We start from the raw sequence: 12,781 nt of genomic DNA, 5'->3' as shown, positions 1-12,781 counted from the left end.
ATTTTTATCAAATCTATTTTGAAAAGAACCGATAGCAGTTTCAATTTTGAGGTAAGAGAGAGATCAAATAATGCGCAAATCTTACATGGATTATTTCAAAAAGACTTTGAAACACGCGTAAAGATTGGCCAAAAATGAATTACGTCTTGTCATTTCTTAAATGACGCGTGCTAAATTCTTTATTGAGAATCGTTTTTAAATTTCATCTCTGCAATCGCCTTTAGTTCTGTGATAAAGATTCTTTGTGTGCATTTTTATCAAATCTATTTTGAAAAGAATCGATAGCAGTTTCAATTTTGAGGTAAGAGAGAGGTCAAATAATACGTAAATCTTACAAGGATTATTTTAAAAAACCTTTTGTGTAAAGATTCGTCAAAAATGAATTGAGTCTTACCGATTCTTAAATGATACATGCTAAATAATATAAATAAATAAATAAATTTAATACTCTCAGGGAATAATAAATTATTGGATAATAAATAAAGGACAATCCTGAAAGAAGACGATAATGCTTTTGAAATTTATGCCAAGAATTTATTCATTATTAAATAAATATACTCTTGGATTGATAAGCCATTTCGTACGCATCGTGAATATAATTTCAAAGCTTTATAAAGAATTCCCTGACGTCCCCGTTGAAGTGAATTGACAAGAGACGAAGGCTTCACATAAACACGTCATGTATAGAAAACAGACGTCACGTACGAGCTGGTGGAGGAGCTGCAGATGAAGACGAAGGAGTTCCTTCAACCGAACCCGACGGCGAGGGCGAAGATGGCCGCGGTCAAGGGTATCAGCAAACTCAGCGGCCAGGCAAAGGCGTCCACCTATCCCCAGCCGGAAGGTGTACTTGGCGATTGCATGCTCCTTTACGGCAAGAAAATGGGCGAAGACAGCGTTTTCGGTACAAGCAGTTTAAACTTGGACGATCGCGCGTTTTTCGCGGTGTCGGGGGAAATTCGATCCGCACCTCCTTGTCTAAAATGTTCTCGCCCGAACAGGGATCATCTTTTAAAATTACTTTCACGGCGATTGCTATTTTTACCCCGAGTACCTTTACTAAAACTAAAATCTAACGATTTTATTTTCCTCTCATTTCCAAAAATATATCATTCCCTGCTGTACGCGGCAATTTTGTTGACAGGGGACGAGGACGATCACCTGGTAATTATTTCTCAGTTGATGAAAGAAAATAGTCGTCGCGCGTGTCAGAGTTGCTTTCGCATCCAAGTTTATTGACATTTTAGTCTTACGATTAAAAAAAGGGGGGAGAAATATCGAGGATCGATAGGTCGTATTGTCTGAACGCCACCTTACCTTCCACCCCATGTTTATCAATCCTTGCAGCCCAGGCTCTCATTGAAATGGGCGAAGCCATGAAGCAGATGGCGGACGTCAAGTATTCGTTGGACGATAACATCAAGCAGAACTTCCTCGAGCCGCTGCACCATCTGCAGACTAAGGATCTGAAAGAAGTGATGGTACGGTTATTGGAAAAGTTGTGTATAGTCGCGCTCGGCTAGGCGCCGCGCCTCCTCGCGGCCCCCTCGCACGCGCTCGATCTCCACCGATTTGTTGATTTCAGCACCATCGGAAGAAACTGCAAGGCCGTAGGCTGGACTTCGATTGCAAGCGAAGACGCCAGGCGAAAGGTACGTTGAGGTCCCCCGCATGTTGCCCTCGCTTCTCGTCCTCTCGCGTTTCCGCGCTCCTATTGATTTATTCAGGCGAGCGAGCCGTCGTCGCGCGTGTCCTTGCACGAACGCCGTCGTCGCCCGGCGGCTCGATGAATTGAAATAAAAACCGTGACGGAGCTATAACGCGCGGAGTGAAACGACGCCGGGCGAAACGCGCCCTCGGGGCGCGCGAGAGGGGCCGCACGCTCGCGATCTTCGAGGTGGCGGTGTAATAAAAGAAAACGCGAAAGAGACGATATTACGCCGGGACCGCGCTGCAATGGCGGAAGGTCACAACTGCAGAATCACCGTTCTCGAAGAGGCAAAAGCGCCATGACCGAGATTACTTTCTTCCGAAAGAGGAAAGCGGGGAGAAAAAAAACTCGCGGTTACGAGATTTTCACCATTTTCGAAAGAGAGACGTGACGAATAAAGCGCTGAGGGAACGATACGCCTCTGTAAAAGTAAGGACTAACAGCCGCAGAAATGTCGTTTTTGAATAACGACGCTTTTCATTCGTTCATTTTATTATACATTTCTGTAATTCTCTTCTCTGTGAACTGTGTACTTGAACAAAAGGGACGCGCATAAAGATAAAGGTTTTTATCCTTTTCAAGTTTTCATTTTCGTGAGTTGCATCGTATATCTTTTCTATATCTCTTTTTCTCCAGCATTATTTTTTACGTCCACGAACGATTCGCTTTGACGATTACGTCGCTTTCTTTGCACTTTCGAGATTTTCAGGCAATTTCGATTCTTTGCTTATACTTTTCCAGCGTAACGTCGGTGGGTTTTTAAGCCTTTTACGAAGACAGCCTCGTCTCCCCGCTGTTAGCATGCGCGTGGGAAAATAGAATTATGTCTCGTACATGACTCGCCCTCCCCCTGCAAAATAGGAATCGTGATAAAATCGTTGCATGAGTAGATGCAAATGGTGCAACTTTTTTTGCAATAGAAAGGGGATCTCTTACTCGCATGTTCTGCGTTGCATGAGCACGATCAAATAGAATCACAAATCGGCGTCGTAATGTGGACTTGAAAGTGGAACGCGAGAAAAATGCCTTGATGTGCGTTTTATACGGAGAAAATTATTGTTCGTGTAATTAGTTCGCTCGCTGCATCAGAATCGTCGCTCAAGATACAGAAGAAAGGAAAAAACTGTTCGGTGGCTTTGACAAGCGAGTTATCCGTGTGTTTCGCAATTTATAAATATTAATATCTTTAAGCCAAGTAACTGAATAAATTTCTCTCGCACAAATGTTACGATATATTAAATTATATTATAGGTATATACGATATTTTATGAGAGTAACACATATTGAGTATAATAACTGTTAATTCCGAGCCTTTGAACTTTGGCACAGCCGCAAATTACTTTGGATTTTTAATTCGTTCCAAATAATGGGTAACTGAATTAATTATCACTTTGATAAGTAAATAGCGGCTGATATGTGTACGGCGCAAAATAAATTAGCATTAACATTCTCTTGGGCGGGATTTTATATATAATGGCAATTCTTGTAAATGTTATACATCTCGCTTTCGTGCTATTTAAACTGTTATAATTCAAACTTATTGGTATGTTGATACGCGGTCGTGCGATTCTATTGCGCCATTTGCTCCGAATGAATTTGCGCTTTCTGCTGATGATCGGTGTCTGTTTTTGTGGCGAACGCTTGATTATTAGCGACCGGAAAGAGATCCGCCAGTCCGCATTTTGGAAGTCCGGCGCGGTCGGGCACCTCGTCACCATATGTTGGTATGATTTCCGTTGCGTGCCAGGAGCTTGTATCCCGTATTTTTTTCGAGACTTTTTACATACAACCTCTCGCTCGTAAATTCCCTGTAAAATTTTGTAATAAATTCTGTAAAAAAAATTAGAAAGTTTAGAAAATCCGGGTAAAACCGTAGTTGAGGATTTTTGGTATCCCGTATTTTTGGAGACTTATTACATACTACCGATCGCTCGTAAATTTCCTGTAAAATCCTGTAAAAAAAATTAGAAAATTTAGAAAATCTGTGTTTTTGGAGACCCGTATTTTTGGAGACTTGTTACATACTACCGATTGTTCGTAAATTTCCTGCAAAATTCTGTAATAAGTCCTGTGAAAAAATTAGAAAAATTAGAAAATCTGCGTAAAATTGAGGATTTTTCGAAGAAATGTTTTCTGGTAGACATTTGTATCCTTAAAATACATTTCTTAGTTACATATTTGTAAAATTAAATCGTTGCGCTGAGCCTTTACGCGTCGTTGCTAGTTTTAGAAATGGTGAAAAATTACCATTTTATCAAAGTACTCGACGACACTGGATCGAATCATTTTTTTTCTAGTGTTAGAAATACATTTGCGCACTCGTAGAATTAATTACGCTTTTCTATTGTGCCCGCTGTACTGTAAGTGTTTAGATTTAGGAAATGAAGCAACCCAGTAGTGCAACCTTTTTAATGCCGTTGGCGGGGCAACCGTTTGCGAACAGGTTCTCACGTTTCAGACGAGGAGATTCGTCAGGCCGAGGAGAAGTTCGCGGAGAGCCTCCATCTGGCGCAGATGGGCATGTTCAATTTGCTGGAGAACGACGTGAGTCCGTTGTGGCTAAGCCGAGACGTCGCGCGACGCGCGCAGTTCGAGATTCTTACGTCGTTCTTTTGCAGATCGAACAAGTGGCACAATTGGCAACTTTCAGCGAGGCTCTTCTCGAATATCATCAGCAGTGCACTGAGGTTCTCAGGGGGTTGACGGAAACACTCTTGGAAAAGTACGTCTGTACGGTGCAATTAAAAGTTGTTGTCAAAGTCGGTGCCGATAGTGTCAACGAAACTGATTTCCGTAATTTTCTCAAATGTGCGCTAAAACATTGCTGTTCTTTTTAAAACGATGTTTTACTTTACGGGTATTTTTCCACAAAGCGTTAGTTCAACGCGCACATTTCTTTCCGCGTCGCGGCTAAATACATGAATCTTTCACAATGAGAAGATCGAGTTATCCATTTTTGCGTCTACGCGTTTGAATAACTATAGCAATCATTTGGACGCAGTTCTGCAATGCGGAACTTTACTTCTCCGTTGGAGCAAAATTCGCTAAACGTTAGGAAGAAAATTCCGCGCCAACGTTACCTCAAGTAATGATCGAACTACAATTCGCCCCCCAAATACGATTCCATGTTTGCGTGCATGTTTTTTCGCAGATAAGAATCGGATTCATTTTTTCATAATATACTAAAAGTCAATCAGTGCGTCACTGAAGATTCACCGTTTTCAGCGATAATCCACTGATTGACTTTTGGAGAGTACTATATTCATGATCACTTAGCAGAATTAAAAATCACGACAATGGTTGGTTCCTTATTGCACAACTGCATCCATTTCCCCCGGACAACGCCGTTCACGTGTAAATGTCTTGCTCCTCAGGAAAGAAGAGGCCGCAAATAGACCAAAGTTGGAATTCGTGCCGAAGACACTGGCGGATCTGCACGTGGACAGCGGATTGCCGACGTTGGACCATATGAACGGTGGGAACTTCTCTCTTCACGGTAAAACGCATTTCACAAATACTCTACTACACCACGCGACGACACTCGGGTGGTCTGGCTGTTTGACTGTTTCTTCGTCCCTTATTCTCTTTCTGTCACGCCGTGGGGGAGAGGGAGGGACGCGTTTACGTGTCCCTACGTACTACATTGACCGGCATATTGCATTCTCCTGTCTCTCTTACCCTGCAATGGAAGCGACTTTGGCAAAATATTCGGCGACACATGTGTCTAATATTCTATGTGTTTCATTTTTTTCTCTCACGTACAAACTCTACCACGCACTTGTCAAAACGGGAGCGGGATTCGAGTCGTCTAAGTTTTATCCTCCGAAATATTTCTTTACGATAGAAACGAAGTTATCGCTTTCTTTCTTATCTTCTATCGATTAAATTTGAACCGAGACGGAAACTTTAACCGGACAATCGGCTTGAAGATTGACGCGAAACTGCAAACCGGGGAAAAAGGATACAGTGCTTTTCTTGCGCTTATCGATACACTCCGAGCTGAACCATTACTATTAATAACCTTTACGATCGACCAACCCCTTATTTTCTGTCTCACTCGGTTATTCTGGCTTCACTTTTTCATAGAGCGCATGGTGGGTCCGTTTATACTACGTCCATAAGTTGAACGATACAAATGAGATTGCAGAAAATAAAACGGATTGAAGGATTGCTATGTCAATCAAGCTTTATTTGCAAAGTTTACAAAATATTCGATTGAGTTAAATCTTGGAAGATAAGTCTCCGCCGAACAGACATCAGTCAATTACGTGTATCGGACGCTAATCGTTCGATCTCGATCGACCGCCGCGATCACGCGCGAGATACACGCACACACGTACACACGCGCACCCTCGCCACACTGTCACATTCGTCACCCCATTCTTCCTCCGATTGTGCTGTGTGTATAATGTGGCATACCTGTCTGTCCTTCTGACACAATGTAGGGGCAAGTCGGGCCGGCTCTCCGATTCACGGGGACGGGAAGCGCTCGCAGCTCGAGCTATTTCCGGCCGGAAACCCGCCACAATCTACCAATGGTAAACTTTGCATGGGGGTTTCCTCGTCTCTCTGTCCGGCGAACAAACGAATTCCTTTTCGAGTCGCTCGAGGGCGGTTGCACCAATTGTTGCGCTGTTAAGTGCGCTTAACGTTCACCGTAATTGTCCAAAGTTTCTCGCTCTATCCAACAATGATCTAGAAAACGGGACGTCGAGTCCCCGCAGGATTAGCAATCGAGGCCGTTGGTGCGACCGATCCTGCGCCGTTTTCTTTCGTTTTTTTTTTCCTTTCGATTGAGATTCTCCACCGCTTTCTATAACCGACGCTGATAACTGACCGCCACATGCACGTTTATTAGATAGTGTCCTGCCACCCCGTGCCGTAGAAGAGGATTGCGCTGAATAGTTTTTAGGCAATCGAATGAAATCCAAGTTGCAAGAAGGAGCGCAGCGATTCTTGCGAAATTTTACTAATTTACAAGTGTTACGCAATTGGCAGTGTTTATTTCAATTTTGTAAAAGAATAGTATGCGAGAAACGCATTCTTTCCTACGTTTTAACTTGGTAGTTTTTTGATTTTAGAAGTGATACGCTTTTTTTTATCTAAAAATCTCATATTCTTCCTCGAGATATCTTAGGCAAATGATGCCTTGTATAGAAATTGGGAAGAGCTGTCTCCTTCTGCCGCGAAGACTTCAATTAGCCTCACGCAGCTTCCGTCGGTGATTGATTTCACTCGAGGGGCTTACTTGCACCCTCGAGCGTTCTGGGCCACATTTTACTTTCGCATTTGGAAAGAGATCGACACCACACACCGCTGCTTTGCGCGACACGGTTTTTCCGCGCGAGATGGTTTCACGACCACCACGGCAGATTGTTAAGTGTGTAGTTTGTACGTACGCGATGCGACATACGGTTGCACACTGCGACGTGTTGTTTCTTTTTTCTCTTACGTCAGATTAGCGCGACTTCTAGTAGTTTAGCACACTTGTGCTGACTATTTTCAGCTTCACCCTTGCCCTCGCCGAGCAAATCGCCAGCGAGAACGCCGATACAGAGATCGCCGTGCTGCACAGCCCTGTACGACTTCGAGCCCGAGAATCCCGGCGAACTTGGATTTAAGGTGGGTTCTCTTAGGACCCGCTGTCGTTTAAGAAAAGTCAAGAGAACATTTAAAAAGTGTTTGATACTCTTCAGACAGTTATATAAGGACACTCTAATCTTTCAAACGACTTTTTCAAAGATGGTATTTTAGATACGAGCTTATATTTAAAGCAGATCTTGTACATTACGAACTCTCCCGTTCGTTCTCGTTCCAATGTCTACGCTTAAAGGAGAGAATCTTTCATCACTTTTCTTTAAATTCTTTCTTGATTTTTGAATTTTTGATCTCTTTAGAGGCGGATAGTCGGTGACGTTTACAGCTTAGTGACTTCATCCTGTTTGCAGGAAAACGACACGATCACCTTGACCCAGAAGATCGACGAGAATTGGTATGAGGGTAGCCTGGACGGCCGCACCGGTTACTTCCCCGTGACCTACGTGCAGGTCGTAGTGCCATTACCCTAAGAGGACGCCGCGCATTTTGAAGCCAAAGACCCTGCGTATTCGTTCACTAGCATCTACCATTACAGGATTACTCTGCTCTCCAGCTAGCCTAAAACCTAGACGACTTTTCGACGACCTATCTTATCTATCTTATTGTCACTTACGTTGCGGTTTCAAGCTTACGTCCAAGACACAGTCCCGAGTTTCTCTAGACCTTTCTCCACGCCCTCTATACGGAGACCTCCTTCCCCATAGACCCCTCCCACCCCCCCGAGAATAGACCTGTTATGCATATTAATGTATATATATAATGTTATAGTGTATTTTATTGACGTAAGGACCGCGCGCGCAGAAATACACATACACACGAGTATGCATAGGTACATATAGACGTATTAGACATACACACACACACACAGACACACATATACAGATACAAAAAACGCAGACTGTATTAATACGTATATAAATACACACACGCATACACAAACACTCAGACATCAAAGTACCTACGATAGCAGTTCACTGTCAAGGGCGGCTCTCTCCTCATCTACTTTTCTACATTATCTTCCGTCTCGTCGAGATGCTTTCGAGATACTTTCAATAATATAGTTCGAGTGCACAAAGGAAGAAAATCGAGCCTAGCGTGAATCGATTTATGGTGGGAGCGCGAATTTCCCGATTGTTCCCTTTGGCATTTAATTAGTTTCGCCACCGAAAGTGTCGTATCGTTTCGGTAACGAGCCGATAAACTCGCGCTCTGTTTGTTCTGTTGCGAACTACTTCGTTCGGATAATATGTATCGCTTGTGGATTTCGGACGGGGTGAGATTGCTCCAGCCGTGTTGTTGACTTCGTCGCTGAGGTAAGTGAAGGCTTTTAGCTGCGGCATTACTTTATTGTCGACATTGACGCCAAACCTGGTTAGAATTTAGAGGTCTTCTGCTAATACTTATATTATCAATATTAATATTAATAATATAATTATTAATATCAAACAGAGGGCAGTTCGAATTGCTAATCTAGATGTGAGTCAAGTAATGCCAGGCGTCAATGAAGTAATGCCAGTTCAGTCTAGGAAGTCATTGAGCTGCCAATATAAAGGAGACGACTATCAAGCGATTTTGCGATTCCTCTTTAACTGTTGCATTTTTAATTGTTACATATGTATATGATTGTTACGTAAGAGTGAATTTTAACGCGGCTGGAGCAGTCTTATCTCGCTCCACTAACTCGCCCTCCTTTCGCAAAGGATTCTTGGCCACTAAGTCGCGTAAGTTACTTCATGACTCTCATTTATCATGTTAATTAATTAAGCGCACGGCTTTCCTCGCGAGAGTTTGATCATTCAACCGCGGCGCATATTTTGCGTTGGTCCGCGCGGCGCAGCAAACTCGTTACACGTGTAATGTTCTCGTATGATAATAATGATCGCAATTCGTGTTTCCATTCCTCAATCGAATAACTGTTCTTTTGGCTGCTTACCGTTCGCTCTTCACTTTCCTTTGTCTTTCTTTTTTTTTATTAATTGCTAGGCGACACTCTCTAGCTAGACGTTAGGATTTTTACTTTAAGCGAAATGGCGGCAAATCTCTTCCACGACATCATTATCTGTGATTATTATAGATAATTGCTGGCACTGATTGTTTTTGACGGTTCAATGCGGCTGTCAGAAAACTTTCGGGTCGATGTTGATGGTGCAACAAAAAACTTTGAGAAAATGGAAAATCGATTTATCGGGAACATTGTTCAATCAACTGCTCTTTGTATTCGCACGTATATATTGTTTCAGATTTATTTTTAATTGCAGAAAAATGCTCGACGGTTTATTGAAATATTTAGCTGTGATGGTTTCGGAAGAAATGAAAGATTATTTCCGTACCAGAGAGGCACTAGTACTATTTTCAAAAACTATGTGAAATTTTAAAAAATAATATAATATTTAATTTTTCATATTAGTATTATATTTTAAAATTTGGCTTTTTTTCTTGAATTTTCAACACACTCGAAACTTTTCCGACATCTTTCGCGACATCTTTTACATAATTCGCCTCGTTTTAAAGAAAATTTTAATTAATTATTCAGAATGTAAATATAATTTTTTGTAAAACGGCCAGAAGTAATAGTTTTAATTAATTATTAACCGTCGACGTAACGGCGCGGGAGTAAAACGAGAATGAGGAGATAGCAGACTTCCCGTTTAATGTTTATATATTAAGTATGTTTTACGTGAGCGCCCGGCAACAATTATACTTTCGCAACGTCCTGACGTCAGATTTCCTTTCCTCCTTTCTGACTTTGTATGAGAGTTCAACCGCCAGAACAATGAAAGTAATTAAGGAACTTGGTTATTTGTTGCCACGTGGATTTTAGGTAAATCTTCGAGCGAGATATCTGCTAAGCATAATGTAATGACACTAGAGTATATTACTTACACGTATACATATTGTCGATAAAGGCGACGGCGAGACTCGACCGCGTTATCTCTTCATTATCATTGTTCATATATTTTATTGTCATTATTATATCACTGTAATCGCCGCACTGGCAAAATGTTCTTGATTACATATACATTGAATTCCGAATGAGATTCTATTAAATCGAAGGATTTCAGACTCGGGACATTTTCCGAATTGAGTGCGCCGCTGATAGGATAAGAACAGATACGCAGAGGACATAGAATAATATGATTTCGTAGCTTTCAGCTTTTCCAAATAATTTGTGCCGTTCGTTAAATTACTTTCCGAGCAATAACGTAAGATTCTCTAATAAAGTAGATTATAGAGCTAAAAGAATTTTTAACAAAGTTGTAGAATTTTCGTACGTAGCGTAGAGCGATGTAAAGGGAGACGGATGGCTTAAAAATAGTGATAATCTCTTACATTCCGTTGGAATTAGAGTACCTACAATAATACGAGTATTAAAGTGACATAGTTGTAGTAGAAGTGCCATCAAATCGGAGAATGTTCCTTGTCCCGCAGAGCGATACGCCGATAACGAAGGCATGTTCGTTCACGATTAAGCATAATTAAAGTTTACAATCGCTATATCGATTAAAATACCACCAATGTTATCACTTGCTGCTATCACCGTCGCCAGTTAAGTCCTTACTTGAGACAGACGACGAGTAATGAACGGAGAACAAGTCGTGGAACGTGGGAAAAATGGTCCGCATGCAAATTTCATCTACACTGTAATCGCTGTGAGATAAAACGAAATCCCTTTCGGAACTCGAGGTGTTATCGATGTTGTGCAATATTAAGAGTTTAACATCATCGGTGTTTAGCCGGTGGGGGCCATCGCTGGATCAGTGTTTCTCAAAACGTCGCAGAGATTTGCATGGGAATGGAGGGAGGGACGACAAAGTGGGGCGAAAGTGAATGGCAATTGTTTCGTGTTGTTGAATTACTACTTCTGCTAATTAATGGGCATGAAGGGTGTAATCTGCCAGAAATTTATATTAATTTTCCTCTTGTGTAAGGGCGACGCTACGTCGAATCCTACGATCACTTTCGTTCCAGTAATCTCGTCTGATTTTCACTCTCGGTTATTCGCATGGTGTATTTTGCGCGTCGCCGTATGGTGGAATTATTTTCTGGCTTCTTAAAACTTAAAATTAAATTTAACTTAAATATAAACGCGCGTGCACGGTTTGAAATTGTCCTCTAGTAGTCGATGGCCACAGATTAATCACCGAACTGCAAGAACTAATACATATATTGACACAAGATTACGATAGTTGAAATTAAGAAGATTTAATTTCAGCCTTTACCTTGCAAACAGTTAATATTAACGGTTCACTTTTAATAAACCTTGCATTATATGTAACAGAAATCTAATATAGAGAAAGTCAAATGCTCATTAAACTGATGCGAGTAACCGAAGATTGGAAAAAACAACTTCTACCCCTCACAGTTCGATCGCCATGTTTTTTGTCTATATAATGAGAGACTGAAGAAGCTTTGTCAATTAGAATGATAGCAATAAACCGCAGACTATCCCGAGTAGTGAATTAAGGGCGGATGATGATTGTTGAAGGTCCGAGGCTAATACTTTCTAGGTCCCCAATGAACAACGGAAATTTAAAAAAAAATAAAAATTTCTTATTCTACACAATTAATAAGGTATCTCAAAATTATTGCCAATATTAGAATACGTGAACACTAGACAACGTATTAGTAATTTTTGAAAACCTAACAATAGTTGTAATAGTTTTCACAGATTAATATTTAATATAATTTTAATAAATTTTAGTAAATATGAGATAATTTTTAAATAAAATAATTAGAAGTGTGTAATTTGTAATTAAAAAATTTTAATTCAAAGGTAAATTTAAAGTAAATCTTTTAAAACGGCACCTTAATTGAACAATTAATTGCACAAACCTCTTTTAAAAAAGTAGAAAGTGACAGTATTTTTGTGATACTACGTGTAAGATAAAAAAACGAGACAAACATTTAGGAACGGACTTATTTTGGGGATCGTTTAATTAATTGCAGGACCCGTGATCGAATATTTTCAGTGTTCGTGCAAATCCGCTCCTGATCGAAAATTCTTGCCGGTCGGCAAAGGAAAGAAATAAATTTGAGAAACACTGCGCTGGGGGAAGAAGAGAGAGAAATATACATATATATGCTATTACTACTTGTGCGGGAAGAAATTTATATTGCTGCGTGATACACTATGTTAATTTATATATACCGCGTCGGTCCGCGCTTTGCGTTCGATTGTTCGTGGACCGGTTCGCGCAATTTGGCATGACGGATAAAGAGGGAGAAGAAGAAACACGAGAAAGGCGGCGAGATTGGCGCGATCGCGAGAGAGGATGAACTTAACGATAAATACTAAAATCGGTATCTTATTCTATAAATGTTGGCTATTGTTAAATGTTGAATATTGTTCAGCGACGAGCTCGCGCGTCTTCGCGCGAGAAACACGCGTTGTTATCTTATTTAATATTCTTTCTTAATACTTCTAGCTCTCCGTGATCTAAGATAATTTCCAAAGAAGGTATAAATCGCTTA

At 41.0% G+C, this 12,781-nt stretch overlaps 1 protein-coding gene across 6 annotated transcripts in view; it reads left to right on the top strand.

The window, feature by feature from the left end:
• LOC105560471 (endophilin-A) overlaps window positions 1–11,873 on the top strand; it is a 38,521-nt gene extending 26,648 nt beyond the window's left edge. For 2 of the 6 annotated variants that reach the window (XM_012009619.1, XM_012009618.1), the window contains exons 4-12: window positions 688–904; window positions 1,348–1,481; window positions 1,586–1,652; window positions 4,155–4,255; window positions 4,330–4,433; window positions 5,086–5,207; window positions 6,157–6,249; window positions 7,218–7,333; window positions 7,660–11,873. In XM_012009619.1, coding sequence (XP_011865009.1) covers window positions 688–904; window positions 1,348–1,481; window positions 1,586–1,652; window positions 4,155–4,255; window positions 4,330–4,433; window positions 5,086–5,207; window positions 6,157–6,249; window positions 7,218–7,333; window positions 7,660–7,779 — 1,074 coding nt within the window. In that variant the 3' untranslated portion in view covers window positions 7,780–11,873. The remainder of the gene's footprint in view (window positions 1–687; window positions 905–1,347; window positions 1,482–1,585; window positions 1,653–4,154; window positions 4,256–4,329; window positions 4,434–5,085; window positions 5,208–6,156; window positions 6,250–7,217; window positions 7,334–7,659) is intronic. The other 4 variants (XM_012009620.1, XM_012009621.1, XM_012009623.1 and 1 more) reach the window with 4 other exon arrangements.
• Window positions 11,874–12,781: the final 908 nt, after the last annotated feature.

This window comes from Vollenhovia emeryi, unplaced genomic scaffold, assembly GCF_000949405.1.
Source record: "Vollenhovia emeryi isolate VEMERY1.0 unplaced genomic scaffold, V.emery_V1.0 DF939229.1, whole genome shotgun sequence".
Taxonomy (NCBI): Eukaryota; Metazoa; Arthropoda; class Insecta; order Hymenoptera; family Formicidae; genus Vollenhovia; species Vollenhovia emeryi.
Note: the sequence above shows the minus strand (reverse complement) of the source record. Positions and strands in the feature narration are given on the sequence as shown.